This window comes from Canis lupus, chromosome 17 (assembly GCF_003254725.2).
Source record: "Canis lupus dingo isolate Sandy chromosome 17, ASM325472v2, whole genome shotgun sequence".
In the NCBI taxonomy this organism is placed as follows: domain Eukaryota; kingdom Metazoa; phylum Chordata; class Mammalia; order Carnivora; family Canidae; genus Canis; species Canis lupus.
In genome coordinates this window covers 11,101,341-11,126,988 of record NC_064259.1, presented here as the reverse complement: position 1 = coordinate 11,126,988, position 25,648 = coordinate 11,101,341, and the positions used below count along the sequence as shown (strand labels likewise).

At 43.1% G+C, this 25,648-nt stretch overlaps 1 protein-coding gene across 1 annotated transcript in view; it reads left to right on the top strand.

The window, feature by feature from the left end:
- The window catches only part of NBAS (NBAS subunit of NRZ tethering complex), a 318,587-nt gene extending 293,187 nt beyond the window's left edge, over positions 1-25,400 (top strand). Inside the window, exons 49-52 of the mRNA XM_025454622.3 lie at positions 4,283-4,422; positions 7,903-8,047; positions 14,626-14,754; positions 25,022-25,400. Coding sequence (XP_025310407.1) covers positions 4,283-4,422; positions 7,903-8,047; positions 14,626-14,754; positions 25,022-25,297 — 690 coding nt within the window. The 3' untranslated portion in view covers positions 25,298-25,400. The remainder of the gene's footprint in view (positions 1-4,282; positions 4,423-7,902; positions 8,048-14,625; positions 14,755-25,021) is intronic.
- The last annotated feature ends 248 nt before the right edge of the window (positions 25,401-25,648 follow it).

The window sequence follows — 25,648 nt, the reverse complement described above, 5'->3', positions numbered from 1 at the left end:
GCTGTTAATGACAGATTCTTTTGGTTTTCCTTACCTGAGAATGTTTCATTTACCCTTTTTTTTCTAAAGGATAGTTTTACTGTATATGGAATTTATAGTTGACAGTTCTTTTAACACTTGAAAAATATTGTGCCACTTCTTTCTGGCTTTTGTGGTTTCAGATAAGCAATGCCCTGTTATTAAAATTTTTCTTCTCTCTATAAGTAATGTATTGTTCTCTCTGGCCACTTTCAATATTTTTTTTTTATGTGTCTAAATTTAGTTTTCAAGAGTTTAATTATGATGTTTCTGGGCATAGATTTCTTTGGGCTTACCCTGTTTGGGGTTAGCTCAGCTTCTTGAATCTGTAGATTAATATCTTCTACCAATTTTGGCAAGCTTTGAAATGTTATTTCCTAAAATACTCTCTAAACTCCACCTTCTTTCTCCCTTCCTTCTGGAACTCTGATGAGAGATGACCTTACCTGGGTTGTCTTGTATTTTTCAGTCGGGAGTCAGAACATGCTGAGTCTCAGGATCCTTCTATTGTATGAGGGGATACCAGACACTGTGCATATGTTGTTCCTGCACTCTTGAGGCCCCGAGCTAGTTAGGTTTTTTTTTTTTTTTTCCACCTTTAAGAGTTCTTTGGTTGTCTCATTATTTCCAAAGTTTATAGTTGTGCTTAGTAGGGAGGAGTAGGGAAAAATAGGGTCAGAGCCATTTTGTTCAGGCTGGAAGTCCTTTGCATATGTTTATCTTCATGCAAAAATTCATTTTGAGTCTTGGTTACCTGATTTTATTATTTATTTATTTGTTTATTAAAGATTTTATTTATTCATGAGTGACACAGAGCGAGAGGTAGAGATATAGGCAGAGGGAGAAGCAGGCTCCCTGCAGGGAACCTGATGCGGGACTCGATTCCAGGACCCCAGGATCACAACTGAGCCCAAGACAGGCACTCAACCACTGAGCCACACAGGCACCCTCTAATTTTATTCTTAGAACCTTTTAGAATACGTTGAACAGGATGAGCTTACGTTATCTTGGTGAATTTAGATAAATTTAGATATTTTAATATGTAGACACAAATCCTAAATTAGCACTTGTATATCAAAGTATATAATGATTATCCAGCAAAGTATATTCTGTCTCATGGGTTAAAAAACACATACTCAAGTCCATTTTCAGGTCCATTTTTCTCCTCTTAATGTAAGGTGAGGCTTCTACAGCAATATTGGTAAAGAATTTAAAATTGCTTTCTTAAGAGCTGAACACCTTAAACATTTGAAACCCTTTAGATGGAGAGGGAGTGTACAGGTGTGCCTACCCAAAATGGATAATTGTTTAAATTTCTATTTTAAATATGAGGTCAGTAGTCTAAAAAGTAAGTTTTATAATACTTAAAATGGTTAATGAAGTTTCAGAAGAAAGTATTTCCTGATAAAGATACACTTTTAAAAAGTCTGTGGCTCCATGGTGGAGGCTCTGCATTTGGCTCAAGTCATGATCCCGGGGTCCTGGGATCAAGTCCCGCATCAGATTCCCCACAGGGAGCCTGCTTCTCCCTCTGCCTATGTTGCTGCCTGTCTCTCTGTGACTCTCATGAATAAATAAATAAAATCTGAAAAAAAAAAAAAGTCTGTGTATACATGAAGAAGGTGTTATACAAAGAAATTTATTGCTAAACACATTTTAAAAATGGAAACTGTTATTGGCACAATAATTTAAAAACAAACATATAAAGGTTTAATTTATAGGTTTTTTAAAGATCTTTCTCTCCCATAGGATACGTTTCATGTCCTAAAAATTGACAAGCTGTTACAGTTTTTGAAAAGAAAGAAATCCAAATGATACTGAAAACAATCACCTTTTTCCTTATCTTTTCCTTTTCATGGTATGTGTTAAGTACAATCCATGTAAAGGAGAAACTACTTGTTATTAATTATGCAAGAGTTAATTATAGCAAGTAGAGTATTGACACTGCTAGCAACATTACAGACCTATCATTCAGTTGTTTTTAGATATTTTCAAAACACAAAGCCCTTTCTTCAAATAAACTATAAAAACTTGGATTTTAAATCAGAAGAGAGCAACCATTTTCCAACCCTTTTTCCCTGCTGCAGACCATCAGGCATCTCCTGAGAACTTCTGAGACTCTGGAGATTCTTGGATCCCACATATCAGATGAGGGAAATGAGATGCAGAGTGGGACTGTACTGAAGTCACACAGCTACACACAAAGCATTATTGGTTGAGACATAATGTCAATAAACAGGCCTCCTTCGGGGTCTTTTTTAGTGATTTCCTTCTCGATCGCATCTTCTTTATAAGCCTCACGTCTATCTCCAATAAAAAAAAGTCAAAACTTTATGGCCACTCCACAAATATTTAATATCACTGTTCCATGCTACAATATTTTACAAATGGTGGATTATCTTCATTTATTCATTTGTATGTCCATCAGTTCATACACTCTGTAAGTGCTGTGCATCTACTGTCTGTCAGGCATTATTTTATGTAGTAAGGATAAACCAGTGAACAAAAAACTTTTCAAGGAGCTTCCATTCTTATGGAAGAAGAAAGACAGTAAGCAAATACATATGTAATATGTCTCATACTTGTAAATGCTAAAAAGGAAAATAAACCGAGGTGTGAGGGAGACAGATGGTGTAGGGGAATGCAACCCAAGGTGGGCAGTTATGCAGCACATTCTCTGATGAGATGACATTTGAGAAATTTGAAGGAAATAAGCGAATGAGCCCTACAGCTATCTGTAGAAAGAATGTGCCTGGCAGAGAAAACAGATCAAAGTTCCCGAGGTGGAAGTATGCACGATGGACGCAGGGAGCCTGAGCCTGGAGAGGAGGTGAAGGCAGGAGTCAGGTCAAAACAGGTGGATGTTTAAGTTTGAGGGTTTTTTTTTTTTTTTTTAACATTTCTTTATAAATAGGCAAGAACATATTGCCAAACTCCCAATTAGATCACCTATTTAAATAATTCAGAGCTTGTCTAGTTTCAGAGCATCCTGATCTGATTATAATTACATATCGGCTCTGCCACTTGCTGGCCATGTTACCAGGACAGATAAGCCTGTTTGCTCATCTGTAAAGGGAGGTTAATAACACTTGTGCTGTTCTCCACCAAAACGGTTGCAGAGGTGAACTCTTCCTGAATTTTGAAATTATTTCAAAAACTGTAAGAGGCTCTTGGGTTATTAGTCCACGGAAGAATGACATGGGGCTTCAGGCTGGTTTTGAAGGATCTGTCAGGTTGCCTTGTGAGCAGGACTTGGATTACCACTCATTTCACGGTGCATATCAACTGTTGTGCAAAGGCAGACTTCATGGTATGACTTTTTCAGGTGGCTACTTGGGATTGGAGCCAGAATGACCATTAAATTAAATGCTTTGGAAACCTGCATTTGTACAGACAGTTTAACAAATGTATAGGTAACCATCCATTTTCATTATCCTTTCAAGGTATCTGTCATCATCTGAGGCTTAGGGCCCCAAATGTAGAGAATCTGTGTTAGGAGAGGCTAGGGAACAGGAAAACCAGCTGTTGGCTTGCTTTTGTATTTAAAACTGCTTTCTAACTTAACATAGCAAACATTTTCATCCACAGAGATGTCGGAGATGTGATTTGTTTCAGGTCTTCCTTGATGTAAAGAAAGTACCATTCAGTTATGCAATGAGCGGATGAATTAGTGTTTTTTATCAAAACTTATTCTGTGTTAGACACGGAGATGTGAATAAAGGATATTTTACTTTATTTTGATGTATAACAAAAATCCAATGACAAATGCGCTTTCATCAATCTTTAATTTCAAAGTAGAGAAATTTTCTAGACAACATGAAGACTTAGCAATAATAATGTTAAAATGAAAAGTAGAAATGCATTTAGGATAATTTAAACAAAAACTTTGGCTAATGAAAAAGTATGATTAACTACTATGATTTCATATACAATAATTCTGTATTTTAACATAACATGTACTAAAAAGCCAACCTTCTACTTGTTTGAATTTATTTTCATAAAGAACATTAAGAATATTCCTGTGATTTCTTCTTTGTAAACAATTTTTTAACAAGTGTTTGATATTGAATAAGGCCTCGGTGTTACGAAGTTTTTTGTTTTTTGTTTTGTTTTGTTTTAGAGGGGTGGAAGTGTTGAATCTTACCTCTCAACACATTGGAAAAATTTTGGAGAGTGTTTAATCAAAATCCTCAAATTTGAATTCTTCTATAGACCAGTTAAATAGCCTTTGCCACGAGCATCAAGTGTGTATTTCCATTTCTAGGTAGACATAGCTGACATTGAGAATGAAGAGAACCGCTATTCTCTCTTTGTGGAACTTCTAGAGTCCAGCCACCAGGAAGTAGAATTTCAGCACTTGGTTTTGCTCTTGCAAGCTTGGCCGCCTATGAGACATGATTCCGTGTAAGTGTTAACATCAAATTAGATTTCTTTTGTCTGCTCTTTAGTTTTAAAAATTCAGTACCTTCAAAAGGAGCCAATGAAAAGAAATATATAAAATCAACATTAGCCTTTAGAGGAAATAAAAATTGTTTATTTGAAGTATTGCAGTTTCTTTCCATTTCTCCTTGCTCCTACACACATATTTTATCTGAAAATATCAGATCATGCTTAATAATAATGTCTGATTTAGGGGCACTGGGTGGGCTCTGTGCTCAGCAGGGAGTTTGCTTCTCCCTCTCCCTCTGCTCATGTTCTCTCTCTCTCTCTCTCTCTCTCTCTTACTCTGTCTCGCTCTCAGATGAATAAATAAAATCTTAAAAAAAATAACATCTGATTTATAATGTCGACAAAATAATTTCGTTCCAGTATTTTCACCAGAAAATGTTTGAGTCTCTTTTAACACAGCTTGCAGCGCTAACTTGAGAATCCATATGGAATAAATTGATAATTTCCATTTATTGAGGACACGCGGTATTATGCACAATTTACATATATTATCAATTCACTCAGTAAACCTACCCAGAAGGCAGTGTTGTCTAATTTTATAGAACAGAGAATGGAAACTCAAAAAGTAAAGGACTTCTAGCAACACATGGCTGGGACATGGAGGAGGCAGGGCTCTCACCAGCGACTGGCCACCTTCACAGCCCGTGCACCCTCCATGTCATGCTGAGCTCACAGCTGCCACTCGTGGCTGCACGCAGTGGTCAGGCCATCCCCGTGCTGTCAGCCAAGGATTCCTTTGGAAGAGGTGGCCAGCTTTCCTCTGAGCACATATGCTATCTGTCACGAACTGCTGCTCCTTGTTGGCAGTAAATTGGAGCACCCGTGCCCCTGTTCCAAACGCCTGCTTGCTCCATAACCCATCTCATACTGCCGCGCTCAGCCGCCAATGCTGCCTAGGCCAGTGCACATCTCTGTGCCTCAGAAGTTAAAGAAGGAGCTCTTCCTGAAGATAAATTATTTTACGAGCAGTGTGGAAAGGACTCCTAGAGAACATCTAATGAAGACTCTTTACCTTAACCCTAGGATGAAACCTTTAGGAATTTCTGAAGCAAACCAAGGAGGTTTTGTTTTGGGTCCAACCAAGTGTCTTAGATCGCTTTCATTTGTAGCATAGATGCCATGCAGATATGTAGCTTTTAAGATTAGATTCTTGCCTGCACTATTTGAAGCCCTGCAGTACAGGCTCTCCCATCATAGCCTTCAGTTTTCCATGATGTGACACTGCATTGAAGCAGCATTGCCATTTGGGCCCCGCTGTCTTGGCAGAGCTGCCTTGGGTCGTATGGGTGCTTGTTAAAAGCACTATCCCATACTTGGCTTGCTGAGTCTAGATCTCTCTGTGGGGCCTGGAAATCGGTTTCTACCCAGCTCCTATTCGTGATAATAATGTGCAGTAGATGCGGGACCCACTAATTAGGTTGTCGGGAGTACTTTGCTTTTTAAGCAAATGATTAGGGTTGCATTGTAGATTTCTTCACTCAAAATGGAACTCTCTGTCTAAAGAGAATTTTTCAAAATCAATATACAGCCCCCTCTAGCAGATTAGTTTAGTGGTTTTACAGCTCCTGGTACTTTTAGAACAATGACCATTTCAAAACACGTGCTTACCCACCAGAAGTAAAATCAGTTTCACTTAAGACATTTATTACATTTTAAACATTTAATGCACTTGTAGGTTTTTAAAAATCTTAGTTTTTAAAGGTGGATTCTTTCTTTTGTAGCCACAATGAAGTGAAATTTGTAAATTGCTAACTTGTATTTTAAAAAACCTCCTTTATAAAATTATTAGAAACAAAGCATTACTGGTCTGCTTAAACCGCTCTTACCAGCCATGTCTCCATCCAAGACAGGACCTGAGGATAAGTCAAATTTGTCTGTTTTGGCTTTTTTCCTGGCCCAAATTGGTGTTTAACCACAAGACACTGAATGATGAGACACTTCAGAAATAGGTTCTTAAAAGTACCTTTAAGTTCATTTTTTTTTTTTTTTTTTGGTTGGCAGGTAATCCAGTGTATGACTTAAGTGCCTCCAGAATAAACCACCTCCATCGGGGAGGGAGGAGAGAAAGAGAAAGAGCGAGAAAGGCAGGAGGGAGAGGAAGGGAAGGATTGAGTGATAACGACTGAACATTGCCAGTTAACACAATAAAGTTAGAAGCTAAGAAATTTGCTTGATCTACATGACTATTAATTTACTAGAACCAACTTGGGTGTTTAGTTTAATTGGTAGGAAAATGCAGGAAAGCATAATAGATTCGTACTTATGGGGGATTTATAATTCTCATCCAGCGTATCAAAACTGACCAGTGAAAAATACGTTTTGATAATTGTCGACACAGTGAAGTGGCCCTTAGTGGAAATCCAGGAGAGAGGAGTTCAGAAGACTCCCCAGCCCACCAGACCCTCAACAGAGCTTTGTTCCTAGCTTGAAATAAGCAGTATTCTTTGTCCTCACACGATGTTAGTTTGAGCTGAGACACAGAGGTTTCACTGAAGGCTAGTACTGTGAGTCATTTTCCTTAGGGGCCAAGGAATGAAATCCTTTCAAGGGAAGAACCACCCTTGGGTGTTCAGTGTCTAGAGCCTAGAGCTGTGCTACTAAGACAACAGACTCTTTACAAATAGTACAATTATTTTAAAACACTGTAAGTAAAATCCGTAACGTGTTCCTGGGCCCATGGAATGAATGTATCTTTAATTTGTCTCTTGACAAATTAAATCGTGATGTTTGTATGAAGTTATATCCAGAGAAGGGAACCAGAAAGCAATTAGAGAACTGTATGAAGAGCACAGTGGCCTCCATACTGCTTGCATGTGCTCCCAGGCTGACCTCTGCAGTGCATGGCCCTTACTGTCCTTCACTCCTGCCCTGCCCCCAGATTCCTCGCCCTAATCGCAGGAGAAACAAGAGCCAGTATGTAGGTCCTAAATGATGAGATGTTTCTGCTATTGAGTTACACTATGGACAAACATCATTCACTGAATAAAGCAATTTTTCAAGGAGAACATTACATTGCTTTTTCAGAATGAAAAAAACTGAGGCCCAGAGAGGTTGAGTGGATTCCCCAGCACCAACTGTCTAAGCTGAGTGTTGAAGTGACTCCCCTGAGTCACCCAAGTGGGAAGCCAGGGAGCCAGCCTGTGAGCTTGACGTGCTATGGTGTGGGGGCCCCCTGTTGTGTTCTGGGTGCCCACCCATGGCCTATTGGGGAGGCCCGCTGGGCACTTGGGGAGGCCACAGCAAGCTCTTTTTTTTCCCTCTGGAAAGTGTTCTCTTTCCTACAAGAGGGACTTGAAAGACCACATCTTCTGGATCATGATTACAATTTCCCAAAGGCATTTTACTACTAAAGGTGGCCTATCTTTTCTTTTTTAACATTTCACACCCCAGTTGTTACAACATTAATCATTCATGCCTCATGTTTTTCTCCCCCAGAACCAGCATAAGCAGCAATCCATGGGTGAGACTAGCTACGGTGATGCTGACCAGGTGTACAGCGGAGAACAAGGCGGCACTCGGGAATGAGGTCTTGAAAATCTGCCGCTCTTTATATAACACCAAGCAGATGCTCCCTGCAGAGGTGAGTGGGGATATATCAAGTGGCTTTCCTGCGGGGCATCCCTTCCCTTATCCAAACTCTTTATCATAAGCAGTGCCAGTGACTGTGCTTGAGGAACACTTAGCTGAAGTTATCAGAAGGTAAAGGCCCATAATTTGGAGTAGATCAAATGAAGAATAGCCATGCTGAGAGGGTGCTTTGAGGTAGTTTGGTCTCTGTTGGAGCTCTGAAGCATATTCCCTTTATAAGTCCCAGAATGTGTAACTCCGCTTTCCGTTCCTTTTGGATGCCTTTTTATGTGTCTTAACTCAAGCTCCCGTGCCCAGAGGTCTGGGGAGCCAGCCTGTGTGTCATCTCTGCCCGGATCCGGCCAGCCGGCAAAGAATAGTAAGCTTCCTCGCACCTCTGGGCGGATGGCCAGCTGCAACCCTCGTTACCTGCCTTCTGCATCGTCGTCATCACGATAAGATTGCATAACCACAATATTTATTCTCTGTAAACGTGGAAAAAACTCAGCTTCCTCCATTTTGACCATCATTCTCTTTTCTCTCTCTGATCCCATAATTTGGCTGTCACAGAGGTATTTGCATAATATATATATAAATTTTACATTCTCAAATAAGCACTTATTAGTTATAGCTCCCTGCTGTGAATCCAACCTCAGCAGTGGATTGTTTGAGCAATTTTTACGTGCCTTAAATATAAGCATTTGGATAATGACACTAAATTGATTAATTGGTTTTCAAGTTTCTACCACATAGGAGATAAACTTGAAAATAAAATGGTAAATATGATTCTTTGAATCCTCACTGTAATCACTCAAGGAAAATATTCTCATTATGAATGTACATTTAATGAATTGTTTTCCAAATGAGGGACTGGCTAAGTGTTCTCCGATTGAATTTTAAAATATTTTATTCATTTAAAGAAGTCTTCTAACCACCAGAAGGACAAAATTTTTCTGTAAATTATTTAAAGTATCACCACCAGAAATAACTTGCCTTTGTACCGTGGTATGTGCTTTGCTTGTATCAGCTGCTTACTTACCTATGATCTGCTGTGCTATATTGTGAGCACCTGAAGGGGGGGGGGAGCCATAGCTGTGGCTCTCTCTTACCCATGGCAGGATTCAATGCACTACCTCGAGTGGGAGTTCAATGCAGTTTATTGCTCCCACCAGGGTAAGCAGTATGTAAATAATGAGGGGTTCATCTTGGTCTTAACATAAGCTGAGATCAAGCTTTGTTAGGTCAGGACCAAATGCCAGAAGTGCCCCACCAGTTCTGCTGAACCTAGTTTGGGGAAACATGATTTAGGGCTGATTGTCCCTGTATCGAAAGCTGGGTAATGGTGATGACCGACATCCGCTACTACCCTCAGGCTTCCACTCCCACCATCTGGTTTAACCTTTACAACCACCCAAAGGAGGTTCCTTGACCTTCATTTTCAGCTAATGAAACAGAGGCTGTGAGAGCAAAGGTCCCACCCCCACTCGGGCAACAAATGGCAGATCTGGTCCCCAAATGGAGGCTCTTAAGTGCTTGGAAAAGGAATACTTCCACTGGAGACACTCTTACTACTCCTGGGGCGCTTGCAAATTGAATTCTATTATATGGAGTTGTGCAAGTGTGTAGGGTCTACATTATCAGTTCATTTAGATGTCAAAGTGTTAGGATCGCCGTCATTACTTGGAGAAGTTTGTTAGTTTATTTAAATATCCTCATCAGTTTGGTTTTACTACAGTTAGTTCAGAGGCAGGGAATGTAAGTTAGCTGAGAATATGGCCACGGCATCTCTGACCTTGACCACATACTGTTAGCTTTGTAATCAAGGTACAGTAACAGTTACATGTGTTAGCATTCAGCCACCCGGTGATGGGTGACAAACACATCTGAATGTCCAAAGCTGTAGTACGTACTGTCAGCATTGCATTTGAAGTTTAGGGGACGACCTTCTAGGACACGGAGGGAAAAGTATGTTCTTGTTGTTCTTTTTTATTGACTAATGAATAATAAGTCATGATTTGTATTTCCTCTATTAAAAAAGGAGACCGGAATTAAATGAGAAGCTAAATCGCTGTAATGATCCAGCTCCCTAATATGCTTCTACAGCCAGGTTGAGGTACTTTGACCAAGGGAGTAATATTTTATTTGCAGTAGTCCTGCTTGATCTCAGAATCATCAGACTAGTGATTCCTAAGTGTTCTAAGGAAATTGGAATGGATAGCAGAGGGTCTTAAGCACACATCTATTAGAGTACTCCTCACACAACACAGAGAGGGATTTTACTTGCTTTTCTCTTCATTGGGACTTGGAGCACTGGAAGGGCAGGGAACATCAGATGTAGTCTATCAGCAAGAGGCCCAGCGAGGCATGAAACTACCATCCTGTTGCACGCTAGGCCACAGTGTGATCTGTGTTCATGAGAAAAGCGCTAGAAGCTCTGTACCTCCCTTTGCTGGCCCCTGAAACAAGGAGTTAGACTGTGTGGTCTCAGAGGGAACTCTACTCAACTAGTCCTCAAGGCCCCCAGACCTGAGGCTGTCTGTTCAGGACCCCAGCTGAAGCACGCGACTCATGACTTTTCCATAGGCCCACAGGTCTTGTAGGGTGGGAGAACCATACTGGATTAAGCCCCCTTTTGAAGTAGGTCCCTATCAGTTGTCTGTTCCAGTTTGATGAGACGAGACATAATAATTATCAAAAGAGTTGTGTTGCCACGGTGACTTGTTTATTTTCCTTACGCTGCCTCAGTGCTGTCTTTCAACTGGGTACAGATTTTTTTTTCCTTCGGATGCCATGATTAAAGGAGTCTTGCCACTGTTATGTACTATTTTTATTGATTGTTAAATGTGCTCAAATGTGAGTTAAAATTGTTACAAAGGGAGGAACATTGTAATTAAGAAATGGAAATGCCTTGTTAAGTTTATTTTACCACATTTGGAAATTACAGTCTAATTTCAGAACCACATAATATTTAATATCACTGTGGTAGGAAAATTATCCATGACTCACTTTTTTGTAACCCAGTACCTTTGGTTGTCCTACTGTATATTCTATAAAGTATGTTTGCCTGTCTGAAACAGGAAAGGATATGTAAAGGGACTTACCTTTTGCTTCATCTACCTTTCCCATCCCTCCACTAAGTTCCCATATTTAGAGATTTGTTGTTGTTGTTGTTGTTCTTCATGACTTTAGAACATCCTTATGTCATGTCTGCTATTGTTCCTGGTACTTGTTTACTTGCGACCATGTTGGTTTGGCTGATTGTAAATATTACCAGAAGGATAAAATCAGTGTTGCTCACAGACCATGTGTCCTACAGTCTTAAACGTTCTGTATCCTTCTTCATAGCTTGTATCCATGGCAATATATGAAGCACTCTCAGGAACCGGGGATATTCAGAATGAGAAGTTGGCATAAAACAGATTATGGCATTTAGAGATTTAAAATTCCAAGTTTTGGCAATTTGTGACTGACCCTGAAGGTCCCTGGTTCACTGAGGCACAGCATGAACAAAGGTCACAGGTGCTTTGGGTAAGGTGGATAGGAATTAGATGCCTAGCTGATAAGTGAGTGTAGCTTATCTCCAGCCTCTAAATCACAATATGATTGTTTTTTCTCGTCATTGATGTACTTTTGATAATGTCTAGAGTTTGATTTTCAGATCAGATGACACCCATCCCTGTATACTTTGTGCCCCCCCCCCCACCCCCCCCGCCACCCGCGTTCCCGCTGCAGACCCGGCCACATCTTTGGATGCCGCATACCCCAGGAGAAGCAGGAGAGCTATGTAAGGACAGAAAAAGACCCTGGGTGGATGGCTCTTGCGGCCATCAGCCACAGGAACTGTGCCTCGGGGCATCACCATATATCTAGTCCACAGGGATCTGGCCTGGCATCTGTTCCTCTGCATTCAAGGCCTCATGTTCTGTATCTTGCTGGCTAGGCAGGTTTGAGCTGGGAAGGTGCCTATGGAGTGTTTTATGGCTGTCTTTGCTACTCTGACCTTTCTAGGAGCTCCTAAAATCCCTCTATCAATCTCCTGATAAAATGTCTTCTTGTAACAGAGGATAAGATATCCAGAGAACCTAGTATAGTAGTTAAATACAGAGTATTTAGCCAGTAACTGTTATCTAAGAGATAAAAAGTACTCAGTAGCTCAAAAAAGTACTCCTTCATTCTTGGATGTCCTTGATTTTATCCTTCATGTAATATTTTCCATCGGTAAAACCATCATGGCCATAAGTCAGCAAGTACCATGAGCAACAGCAAGCATGACAAAAAGGTATTCTAAAGAGTCAGGAAGGAAAAAAAAAAAAAAAACCCTCCAAATATGGGAAATTAGGGAACAGGAAACAGGGGTGAAGGAAAGGTAAGTCTCCTGTCCTAGGCAGTTAGGCACACATACTTCATCATAATCTGTCCATTTTGCCTGCTCAGAGCGGTATCCAGGTTATTTTAATAAAAGGTGTCATCAAAGCCAAGGTCAACCAAATATCATAAGTTGCTGAGAGATACCTGTTTATGTATTACTGTTAACTTAGTGAATAAATAGGTATGAGTGCTGAGAGGGAATTATATACAAATATTTTTAGGTATAATATATTCCAAGCAAGTTTAGAATACAGAGAAGGGAAAATACTCTTGCGCTCAGGTGAGGCAGATGGACAAATGAGTAATTACAATAATGCAAGATGATAGTGTAGGAAGTATTTACAAAGTATTGTGGGAATATAGGAGTGCTGGACCTGGGAAGTCAGAGGTGGCTTTGTAGGAGATGGGGTTTTCCTGAGCCCTTTTCCACTGAGACTCCAAGAACCAGTCAGGGTCCATCAGAAAAGCAGCAGAGGTAAATTCTCATGCACAAACCCAGCGGTGTGCAGGACCTCAACATTGCTGCCTCCCTCCAGGACAGTAGCCACTGGCCATGTGTGGTTATTAAAATTTAAACTTAAGGACAATTGAATAAAAACTTAAAAGCAGTGCCTCAGTTGCGCTAGCCAGATCTCAAATGCTCACTAGCCATGTGCAGCTGCTGGCTGCCAGGTGGAACAGCAGAGGTTGAGAGCATTCTGTGGTGGCCGGAAGGTCTCCTGGGCAGCGCTGTGAGGAACATGGGGGTGGGGGGGCATTGCTGTGATGTTCCAGGAAGAGGAAGGCAACAGAAGCAAGTTGGTGCGTGACCGCCATGTGAAATTGTCATACATGGGACTTTATATTTCATCCTCCCAAATATTCTCTGTAGGTTTTGGCATCCCGGATTACAAATCTGCTTTTCTCTTTGCCCTAGATGCTCGGTGAGACTCCTCTGTAGGACTTTGTGCTTTAGGGCATGCAGAGCACTTTACTGAGTTAGAATCTATGATGTTTGAAGTACAGAATTTACAGACCTGTTACCCTGCCAGTATAGATCATTTTCCCACAAGTTCATGTAGCAGGACCTTCCAATCTGAAATTGAAGGCCTTGCTGATTTCCAGCAGAGACCACTAAGGGGAAAAGGTAAAACCACTACAGTGAGTGGAATGCCAAAGAGGCCTTTATCCTGGGCTTCACATGGGACCTTCTCCTTTTATCAACACGTTATAATAATGTAAAGAAATGATGAAAATGTCATAAATGTGAGTTTTTCTTCTCTGATACGCTGTTGTTGGAGTAGTACAAGATAAAGATCAGTCCAATGAGGGAGGGGGACAGTGATTTCTTAATTCTTTCAAAAACAACCCTTGCCTTGTATAATGAAGTTATAGTCATTGTCTGGCTCTTGGTCCAGATGTTCTGTTCTTTATGTTACAGCTACAGTTAGGACACTGGGGGAACGTATAGCTCAGCAGGGAGGAAGAGCTTGCAAATTTATTGTCTCTTCTCTTCAACTTCAGTTGTGAAGGATTATCATTTGTTATCTTATATAAAAGTCTGCTCTCTGATGACAGGTTCTGCTAGGATAATAAAGCGTTGAGAATCAAATTCAAATGCATATGTGGAGATCTAAATACATTTTCATTTTTTCTGGACCACAGATAGTCTTCATGAAACATTCAGTTCACCTTGACATTAGAATTATAAACAGGTTTTTTAAATATTTAAGTTGCTGATTTTTCTTGTTGCAGAGGACAACTAGAAATTGTTGATAATATTAACAGTGGGTAACAATTTTTAATCATTTGCTGTGTGTCTAGTAGCTGCTGAGCATTGTGTACTATTCCTTAATGCTCAAGCTCACACTCATATACAAAACTGCAGAGTAGATATAATTACCTCTATTTTATTGGTGAGGAAATGAGGGCTCTTGAGAGATTAGTAGAATAGAGTTCTGCGTCCTTCCAGGAGGATACTAGACAGCCAGCCATTAAACACAATATCTGATGAATATCAGGTGAATATCTGATAGCTCTGAAAGATTGTTTACTATCTATTGTGAAATGAATGAAGCAGGTACCAAACACGACATCACTGCGTCCCTACGTGTGCTTCATACGCGCACACACACACCACCTGCATAGGAAAAGGTGTGCTGAGACCCCACCCACACACCACCTGGGATACAGAGTGTGCCTCCTGCTTCCTCGGAGCTCACAGAATTGCACTTGTGGTTTCAGGGTGTGAAGGAGCTCTGCTCGCTGCTGCTCAGCCAGTCCTTGCTGCTACCAGCCCTGAAACTTCTCCTCGAGAGCCAGGATGAGAGCCTTCATGCTGTGGCGCTGGAGCACATCACTGCTATCGGCAAGGTATTCCCAGTGGAATTTACTCTTGTTTCTGTTTCAGAGAAATGAATTAGTGTTGTCATTCTCATAAATAATATCCATGATTTATTTAAGGCCATTTTATCTGCAGTACTCTGTGACCACAGTGGGTCCCCCTGTTTTGTCTAAGAAGTACATATTTGTCTATTTTATAAACATTTACTAAGCTCTTCCCATGAACCAGACTCTGTTTATGTGCTGAGAATACAGATCCAAATCGTGAAGCAGTTTCTCTAGAGAAGCCAATGTCCCGATCCCTCTGAGGAGATGTCAGAGCAGCCCAGGACTAGTGGACTTTTGTCCTCGCACCTTGAAATTTGGATCGAAGGAGTCTGTTGTGTCAGGCGGAATCCTGTGCCTGGATGTAGGTGTTTGGCTACCTACTAATTAAAGGGGAGACAGTGGCTGCCAGTAATGTTTGCTGGCACCACCTGAAATCTCTAGCTCTTCTTTCCTCTGGCAGACGAGTGCGCCATTGAAGCAGTGTCTTGGCTTGAGGAAGGACATACTGAAGTCGAGGCCTGAGATTTCTCCCTCAGGCTGGTTGTCTTGTTACCATGATCAAGGAAGAAACTTTCACTTCTCTTTTAAAATTTTACACTTTGGGAATAGATAGCTCAAGGTTGTGTTTTAATGAATTTGTGTTGTATGATCCATACTGAAACCCTTCTATAGGGAGGTCATTCTTTCATTTGAGGTTTTGTGTTTGTGTGTCTTTGTGAGTGTGCACACACACACAATTTTAGGTGTGTGGATAAGCTCATGCACGTGAGTTTTTAACAAAAATGTAAGGGGATGTTTTCTTTCTTTCTTTTTTTTTTTTTAAGGGGATGTTTTCTAGAGACCAGAGAGGGGAGAAAAATTCTAGAGCAGAAGTATAGATTTGCCAAACAAGACAATGAAGAGATTTAATGACAGCAGATACAGAAAGTTAGGTAGATGGTTACAGAAAGTAGACTATAATTGCGTTTGAAAGTAGTTATTATGGGGACGTCTGGGTGGCTCAGTGGTTGAGCATCTGCCTTCAGCTCAAGGTGTGATCCTGGAGTCCTGGGATCAAGTCCTACATCGGGCTGTGTGGAGCCTGCTTCTCCCTCTGCCTGTGTCTCTGCTTCTCTCTCTCTCTCTCATGAATAAATAAATAAAATCTTTTAAAAAAATAGTTATAATGAACAAAATGAGAAAAATCTAATGCATTTATTCATTGAGATGTATTTCTGAATTCTGTAAAGATTTTGTGATGACCCTTCAGAGTCGCTGACGATTGACCATAGCGGGGCCGCCCTATAGACTAAGGAGGGGTAGAGGGGACCTGCATGCTGGGAGCCCCCCATCCATCTGTGCTGAAATAAGCATTGCAGAACGTTGGGAGTTTACAAGAAGCTAAGATTACAGTGGGTTTTTTCCCCTTAGCCAATTTTTTTTTTTTTTTTGTAAATCCAAGAAATCAGGAAGAAAGCGAAAAACAGAAGAAAATTAGGCTGCACATTTCCAGTGCTTTTTTTTTTCCCTCCCCACCATTGTACGTTGTGTTAGTGTCTCTGCCTAGGTACTCCCACTGAGTTTGCCATGGGCCTCTTCGAGAATAAAGCAGTGATGTATTATACATTGCCTTTCCATATTCATCCTGTATACAGCTCTCTTGATGCACTCCTAAATTCCATAGGCAAGTGTATCCAGTTTTCATTTTAAAGATTCTTCATCTCCAATGATTCTCTCAGAACTGCAGGGGAACTGTGGGTCTGAGAACTGCTGACTAGCTCTGCTATGCCCGCAACACACAAACATACCCACACGCCCTCTACCCAGCACCCCCTACACACACACACACACACACACACACACACACACACACAGGCTGGCAAAATAAGAAACCAAGAGGAACCTTGCAACACCCAAATCATTTCTAAATGGTGCTGATTTACCTCTGTAACACTTTGATCTAATGTGTGGCATTATGCTAAAACGGTGGTTTTGAAACAGCCCTGCAGACTGGGTGGTTTGCCTGGGGTTGTGATGATAACACCCAAAACCTCTGTGGCCTTCAGATCAAAAATCAAAACCAGCGGTGTCAGTTGCTGAGAGGAGTCACTTACCTACCACCAAGACCCTCACCTGTGGAGATTTGGTAATGAGACTTAACTGCAACTTCTCTACACTAGGGTTGAGTATTCCCATGCGGCTAACCCATCTGTGACCTTAAAATGTGTTCACAAAAATGCTGAGTATCTGCATACCTTGAGCATCCTCCAAAGAGCTAAGGTTTGGCAGAATTTTCCTGTTTTAAATATTTTTAACTTTTGAGGTAATTTTAACTTCGCCTTCAGTTGTAGGAATTAGTACAGCGAGATCTCTTACACCCTTCTCCTGGTTTCCCGCAATGGGAACATCTTGCATAGCTGTAGTGTGATGTTCTAACCAGGACAGTAACACTGATACAGTCTCTGGGCCGTCTTCAGATTTCAATCATTTTACCTGCCCTCATCCGGTGGGAGTCTGCGTGCAGTCCTATGCAGGCTGTCACATGTAGATTTGTGTCACCACCGCTGCAGTCAAGACACAGAGCTGTTCATCCCAGGAATCCCTCGTGCAATCCTTTGTTGCCACAGCCACCTTCTCCCTCCACCCCCTCCACCCCCAGCAGCCTGTGGCAACTACTGATCTGTTCTCCATCTCTGTCACTTTGTCATTTCAAGAATGCTAGATCAATGAAATAAGAAATGACTGTGGTTCATCATTCTCTCCCAGCACCTTTAAAAGGTCATGTGACACTTCTCTAAGGGAAGGGTTCAGTGGGCTCCAGTGCAGGGCTCTTGACCAGCTATTTTTATTTTATCAAAAAACTTTTTTCTGGGCAGCCCTGGTGGCGCAGCGGTTTAGCGCCGCCTGCATCCCAGGGCGTGATCCTGGAGACCCTGGATTGAGTCCCACATCAGGCTCTCTGCATGTGCCTTCTCCTCCCTCTGCCTGTGTCTCTGCCTCTCTCTCTGTCTCTCTCTGTGTGTGTGTGTGTGTGTTTCTATGAATACATAAAGTCTTTTAAAAAAAAAAACTTTTCTGACTAGATGTTTTTAAATCACCCGTGGTATTGCAGTGAAAAATATAATACACTTGCTTTCTTTTTTTTGTTTTTATTTTGCTATTTACTCTGTCCCTTAGTAGAGAGCCTGAGTTCATCAGTAAGTTCCGTTTCCCCCTCATGGTTACTGATGGTAGTTGTGTTGACACTAAAAGAAAAAAATGTCCAGCAAGGGGACTCCTCCGATAGGCCGCTGCTCCTGCACAGCATGTGGAACCAGGTGGAAAACACCCCCACTCACTCGCTGATCGCATGTATTATTTCACTATTCATTAGAAGATGCTGACAGCTTTAGGTGTTTACAGCTTCGCGGATGATGTGTAAGTGCTGATGCCAGAGATTGTATGGGCTTTTCCTCCAATAGTGGTTCTCATTTCCTTCTCTAAGCTGTTCTGAAATTGCAAACCTCTAGTGTTTAGCATCTAACATCTTACAAATGGCCAGCAGCCTCTTTCCTGAAGAAATAGAAGGTCTTTCTTAGAGATTATATTGTTAATGAGTAATTAAAACCCTTGTGTGGTACAGAGCTTCCTCAGCTAACAATGAGGTTATATCTCAATAAATCCATCATAAGTTGAGAATATCATAAGTCAAAAATGCATTTAATACACCTAACCCACTGAACACCAGACCTTAGCCTCACCTGCCTCACCTACCTCACACATGCTCCGAACACTTCCATTAGCCTACAGCTGGGCAAAATCTTCTAACACAAAAGCCTATTTTATAATAAAGTATCGAATATCTCACATAGTTTATTGAATACCGTCCTGAAAGTAAGAAACAGAATAGTTGTATGGGTGCAGAAGGGATGCTCACCCTCGTGGTCACGTGGCTAATAGGGAGCTGTGGCTACTGCTCAGCTGCGCTTGGCTCTCCAGTGATTCTCTCCCACTGTTAGAGCACAAGTTAGATGATTGGTCCTCATCTGGGTTTCAAGAGTCATACTGTTACATCCCGTGCCAGGAGAGGGACTGATGCTTACGCCCGGAAGTGGAGTCTGAATATCGTTCAAATAGACACCGTACAGAAGAAACCCTGCAGGCATTTCCTTACCTGAGCATGCACTTGTGCTGCCCTTTTATTTTCCTGCCCTTGTAGTTGATGTTTAATAACTTTTATTAGTAAGCAGTATATGTAAAAATGAGACAAATACCCTGTCCTCAAGTAGACAGTGCAATAATATTAAATAATCTTCTTTAAAGTAACTGGAATGAGGCCCTGCATACATTATGTTCCTGGAATTTCAGCTTACCTCATTACTATAATTACTCTTCCCTTTGTATAGATCCATAAAATCAAAGATTTTAATTCAGAGAAGGTTCATTACCTGTTGTTGAAATCGGAATTTAAGCAGATAACATTTTAATGACTTGGAAGACAGCGCTTTGTGCTTTAATAGATTTCTTCCCCAAGATCTGCAAAATTTCATTTATTCTCAAAAATTCATTACCGACAGAAGAAATAATCGGTGACCGAGATGGAAGGCATTTACTCATTTTATGATATGTGTATGCCCTCTTCTTCTAGAACATGCTTCATGCCTGGTTTGACTGCAGTGACTTTAGCCATCTCCTGAACTTGAACTCTGCACCAGGAGTTGTGCGGGGCACTTTTAAAAGCAGAGGTTACCGCTCCCCCTAAAGACGGTCTGTTTTTCAGAGGTGGAATCTGGGGCCCAGAGAGAATGTCCTTAACAAGGTCACACAGCTGTTCAGCAAAGAAACCAGGGTTGGAAATCGGTCTCTAGCCCAGTCTGTCTTCTCTTCCTAAGACTAGACTGCCTCTCACTCGAATTTAGTTATTCGATCACAGGAATCAAATCACCTAATCCTCCTGGACTTGTCTCATATTTATTTCAAACATCCAGCTGAGTCCAGAAATGACAGAACATTATCTCTTTCCTCAAGCTCTGAAAGCAACAATCAAGCAAATGTCAAGGATGTGGGTTTTTCCACAGACTATATACACTGAAGAAATTCTTGATCAATTAAAAAGTGACATATTTTTAAAAGTCAGAAAAAGTGTGTGTGTGTGTGTGTGTGTGTGTGTGTGTGTATCCTTCAAGGAATTACAACTTCTAAGCTTTAAAGCAATAGAAAAAAATCATAAAACAACAGTTCTTTTCCTGACAATGTAAAACTTCTTTAAAGCAAATAGTCAAAACAGAATTGCAAACAGTTTAGGGGCGACTGGGTGGCTCAGCGGTTGAGCACCTGCCTTCAGCCCAGGGCGTGCTGGGATCAAGTCCCATGTCAGGCTCCCCGTGAGAAGCCTGCTTCTCCCTCTGCCTGTGTCTCTCTCTCTGTCTCTCTTGAATAAATAAATAAAATCCTTAAAAAAAAAAAAAAAAAGAATTACAGTTTAGAATGTTTATTATACCTAAAATCAGGGTTAATATTTAAGTTCTACAAAGAACTTGTTCACATGTGAAAGAACGATATAACAACTCTAGTAAAGGAGCAAAGGATTTCATGCTTCCCACAAGAAAAAATAAAAACGATAGGAAATAACATGGAAAAAAAATGATCTTGCCAATAAACATTCAGATTAAAGCATCTTTGAGGTATCATTATGTATTTCCTAAATTAGCCAAGTAATTTTTTCAAAATAATAACTGCCAAAGCTGAGACGTGGACAGTGAAACCAACACATTCAGCTGATGCTCCCCGTGTAAACTGGACAGTGGACTTTACTGTGGCTGCACTCGCATTCACGTCCACGCCAAAAAAAGGTTTCAGGTGCTCCCACATATTAGCGTGCGTGCACTGCGGTAGCAAAGCACCACAGACTGGGAGACCCAAATAGCAGAAATTTATTGTCTCATAGTTATGGAGGCCAAAGTCCAAGATCAGGATGTCAGCAGGATTGATTTCTTCTGAGGCTTCTCTCCTTGGCTTGCAGACAGCCGCTTTCGCTCTGTGTCCTCACATGGTTGCCCCTTGGTCCCTGTGTCCTCTCCTCTTTATAAAGACACCAGTCAGATTGGATTTGGACCCACCCACGTGACTCATTCAGCCTAATCACCGCTTTAAGGCTTTCTCTACAGTCACATCCTGAGGTCCTGGGGGTGAGGACCCAACACAGGAACGAGGGGAGGGCCACAATTCATCCCGTAACACCCACTTATGCCTGTCTGATAATTTATCCTAAGGAAGTAATTCAAAGAAAGCACAAATATTAAAAAAATAATAATAATAATTCATTGGTAGTACTTCAGTAATTAATAACATTTTAAAACAGCTGAAATATTCCTAGCAGGAGAAGGTAAATAACCTTTATCTCCACTCAGTAGACTATTTTGTAGCCATTACAATTCTTAAAAATGAAAACTACTAAGTAAAAATGTTAAAATCTTTTTAACGTATCATGAGTAGACTACAAATACCGTATGATTATGAAAATAATCTCTGTGCACATGGAGAATTACTGGAGAAGAAAAGAGGAAAAAGTAATTTTCTGGTGATCCATATATAGATGATTTGTTTTTTTTTAAAGCTATTTCTACTTTTTAAATTTCAAAATGGAAAATAAAGTAGATTTTAGGAGTAATGAGTGGTAAGACAGTACCAGACTTTTAGTGCCTTAAGTTAGAATTTTGGTCAAAAATAAGAATGAAGAAAAGTCAAGGCTTATTAACAAATTAACATGATAACTCAGCCGTGTGGCAGTCACATCCGGGAAGGCTCAGGGGCGCCAGGCTCTGCTCGTCCCAGGAGGACCCAGCTGGCCTTGGCGGCCCTCCGGCAGGAGGCCCAGTATGTGGAGAGGAGCGGCTCTGGCTCCCCGTCACCTTGGGCAATCCATCTCTTCTCTGACCCTCAGGCTCCTCTTCTTCAAGATCAGTTGTTGGGACGGGTCCCCACAAAGGCCGTCTTGTTTCTCTTTCTGTATTCTTTCATTCATTGTTTTGTCCCAAATATGCACAGAATAATTGTGCAGCATTCTCCTTGTACATGACAATCATAAAGTATACTCTAGGCCATTCTGTAGCTTTTGCAAAGAGCAGGAACCAGGTACAAGATCAGAGAAAGGAAATAAGGTCAGCCACTTACATTTTCTCAGCACCTGATTACTAGACACTAAACCAAAATTTCCCCCCAAACCTTGGCCTGGCCACTGCCCCAACTCCGTGGAGGTCAGCGATCTTGGTCTCTACCTTTCTTGAGGGACCTTCTGGGTGGGCCAGGGCCAGAGGAGAAATTCTGTATTTTATTTACATTCTGCCTTAGGCTTTCTTAGCCAAGGGAGGGCCTGGAGAGCTTTTAGAGGGTCGGTGCCTACCCCGCCCGCCTGCCGCCGCAGACTCCCACCCTGCCAGGACGTGGCCGCCATCCAAAAGGCTGGGCGCCTCCAGCAGGAAGCCGATCTTAGGGATGTCATCGCACTGGAGAAAAGCAACAGAAGAGGGGAGTGAGAGGAGCAGCAGCTGCAGGCATTGACAGAAGCCTTGTCTCTTCCTTGAGCTGGGAAAATCCATCACTCCCTTTCTAGGAGACTTTCAGGCCCCCAAAGGGAGGGTTCGTGAGTAAACAGAATAATAAAGGTGTCCTCGCCTTGAAGACTTATTCAGGGCAGCAAAGAAAGTATTGCCCTGCAGTGTTTGGATGCTGAGCCTTTTATCTGTACACTTTATCAAACATTTGCCTTGTAGCATCCTGGCACACACTCTGGTCCCTCCTGGAGGGCTAGGTGGAGGGATTCTTTATTTTTAAGGGTGAACCAAACATTAACACACAGTCGCTCACGTGCCCTGTGTGAGTGTGCACGCATGTGCAGGGAGGCAACAGTAACGGTGAGAGGGTGAGAGCATTAGGATCATTCATTCATTCGTGGGTTCATCCCACACGTCTTGCCCGAGCCCCTGGCACGTGGCCAGCACTAGTCTAGCCCTCGGGGACGCAGGGGTACACGGAAACGGTAGGACCTCTGCTCTGGAGGAGCTCCTCTTCTGGAGGCGAGCAAACAGGCAAACTAGTCCGGGACGAGGGCTCCTGGTCTGGCTCAGCCCATGACGTTCGGCGCTGGACAGGTTTCTGCATCCCTCTAGTGAGGTAACTGTCTTAAAGGGCTGCTTTAAGGCCGAGACCGCGTGCTCGCTGGCACCGGGGCAGCCCCCAGTAAATGCAGACGTGGTGACAGGTGGGGGCAGCACCCGCATCAGGTCAAGATTCTTGTTTCCTAGCCCTGAAGTGGAAGAAGGGGGTGGGGGGGAGCTGGGAGGCAGGAAGATACACGGGAGCCAGAAGCAGCCCCCCGTGCGGTATGTTGAGAGCACACGTGCCCCTTGTAGCAGGAAAGCTGGCCTTTCGTACCACTTTCCTCTCCCACTATCCAGCCTCTAAGAACAAAAACAAAAGGTGCTAAGCTGAGTTCGGCCTCAGTGGCTCCCTGAGCCAGAGGGGGGTGAGCAGTGTGTGCCCGTCCGTGCTGGCGCAGCGAGAGACCAGGGCTGCCGGAGACCCTGCAGCTCTCGAATCCGGCTCTATTCAGTCTCCGCAGAGCTGGCGGTCTTACCGTGCCCTTGGCCGGTTCACAGAAACGTGACAACGTTCAGTAATGTAGGTTCATTCAGCCGTGTAGCAAATGTGGATTAAACCAGATGCTGGACTAGAAGGAGGCTAGAGCCTCTGTGCCCTCAAGAAGCCCCCAGTCTGGTGGGGGAGACAGGCCTACAGATCTCTCCCGCCCGAGGAGCATCTGTAAAGTACCTTGGAGCGTGGAGGAGGGAGGACGCAGCTGGGCCTAGAGATTTAGGGGAAGTGTCACCCAGAGGATGGCCTGGAGCTGACGTATGTTGGCTTTAAAGGATCACTAGGTTACAGGAAGGGAGACGCTCCCCGACTATGGGCGGTCATTCCTGTCCCCAGAACTGCTTTTGTGTTAATTCTTGAAGCAGGTAGACCCAGCTGACCTCCTCAGTGGCCTTTCCTCCCGTCTCAGAACATGCAGGGAAGGCCACACTGTGTTCACTCGTTTAACGTAGTCGGTCTAAGCATTAGTTAATTGGCTCTGAAATGCCACCTTATTTCTGTGGTTCCTACAACCGAAATTACCAAAAGTGCGCAGTGACATGAAGAAGCACCGTCATGAAGCTGTTTGATGACACTCGAGGTAAATGAGGAGCTCAGACTTTTGATGTTGATTAATGTTGACTTGAATCCTTACAAAAAAATAGAGACAATAATATAAAATAGAAAAAAAAAAAGCATAAGCTAAGTGTCAGAGCCATAGGAAACCACACAGAGACTAAGGGGGTAAGACAAGGGAGGAAGCACAGGATATCCAAGCGGAAAGAGCCCGGAAATCAGGCCACATAACGTCGGGCACCAAAGCTCTATGAAAATGTCTTACGGGGCACCTGGGTGGCTCAGCTGAGTTTCTGACTCTTGATTTCAGCTCAGGTCCTGATCGGGGGTTGTGAGATCGAGCCCCACATCGGGCTCTGTGCTCAGCAGGGCGTCTGCTTGAAGATTCTCTCCCCTCCAGCCCCGCCCCCCCCCCCCCCCCCCCGCTTGTGGGCTTGCACACATATGCTCGCTCGCTGTCTCAAATCTTTTTATTTTTTTTTTTAGGTCTAAAAAAGGTAAGTTTGGTACTGAGCTTTCTAGAGGCTTAAGCAAGAACAGCCCACAGCCCTCCTGTCCGTTATCCTTTTTACATCAACGGGGTTGATGGATATATTTTCTCCGTGGAGTAGAAATAAGGTTTTCCTATTCTGGAAAGAATTTATTTCATGTGGATCTCCGTACAGAGAGGTTTGGGGTTACAGGACGTGGGCCCAGATGGTAAATGCAGCTGGCCCCATGACTGCCAGGACGTGAAGCCAAGTTCCCAAACCTCCTTTCCCTCCTCTGTGCCTCCTGGGGCTGAACTGGAGGAGTCAAAGAAGTGGGACGTGCACACAGTGGGCGGTTTCTGGCCCCCAGTGACCCGGGGCTCTCAGTAGGTGCCCGGGCCTGGCGCTGCAGGGGAGCCCTGTGCGTGACCCCCGAGTGTGTGTGCTCGCAGACACTCAGGCCCACACGCGTGCTCCGTGAGCCAGGGTCAGGGGCCCTAGGGTGGGGCAGGCGGAAGGGCAGTGTGGCAGCCAGCGGAGGGGGTGCGTGCCGAGCTGGCTGGCCAGGGCCAAGCAGGCCACGCTCATGTGTTTGCCTGTGTCCTCTCTTCAAGGTGAATGACTCAAACTGTGACCAGGAACTCCTCTCCCTGCTCCTGGACGCCAGGCTGCTGGTGAAGTGCATCTCCACTGCCTTCTACCCACGTATCATCGAGCACCTGGTGGCCAGCCCGCGGCCAGGGCGCTGGGACGCGGAGGGGCTGGCCAGGCACCTGCGGGAGGCTGGCCACGAAGCCGAAGCCGGGTCGCTCCTTCTGGCCGTGAGGGGGACGCACCGGGCCTTGCGAACGTTCAGTGCAGCGCTCAGCGCGGGTCGCCAGTGGGTGTGAGGCTCCCCAGCCCCCGTGTGGAAGGAGCCCCACAGCCCAGTGCGTCCAGATCGACTGTTCTCAGTGGCTCCAACACACTGCAAATAAAGGCGTATATACGTGACGAGCATCGCTGATGCTTTTTCTTTCTTGCGGTGACTGGTTAACGTACTTTCTCGTGGACACAGAAGACTGGACTCTCCATCCCCCACTGCCTTGTCTGGATAGAACATGATGAATGAAGACAGTCTGGGTGTGGGGGTGGGTAGGGCTGCATTTGAAAGGGAGAGTGTGTGCAGAAGGGTCCGTGGTGGGGCCCGGGGTCCTCGGATGGAGGAAGGAGGTCTCGGGTTACGCAGTTTTGGGCCAAGT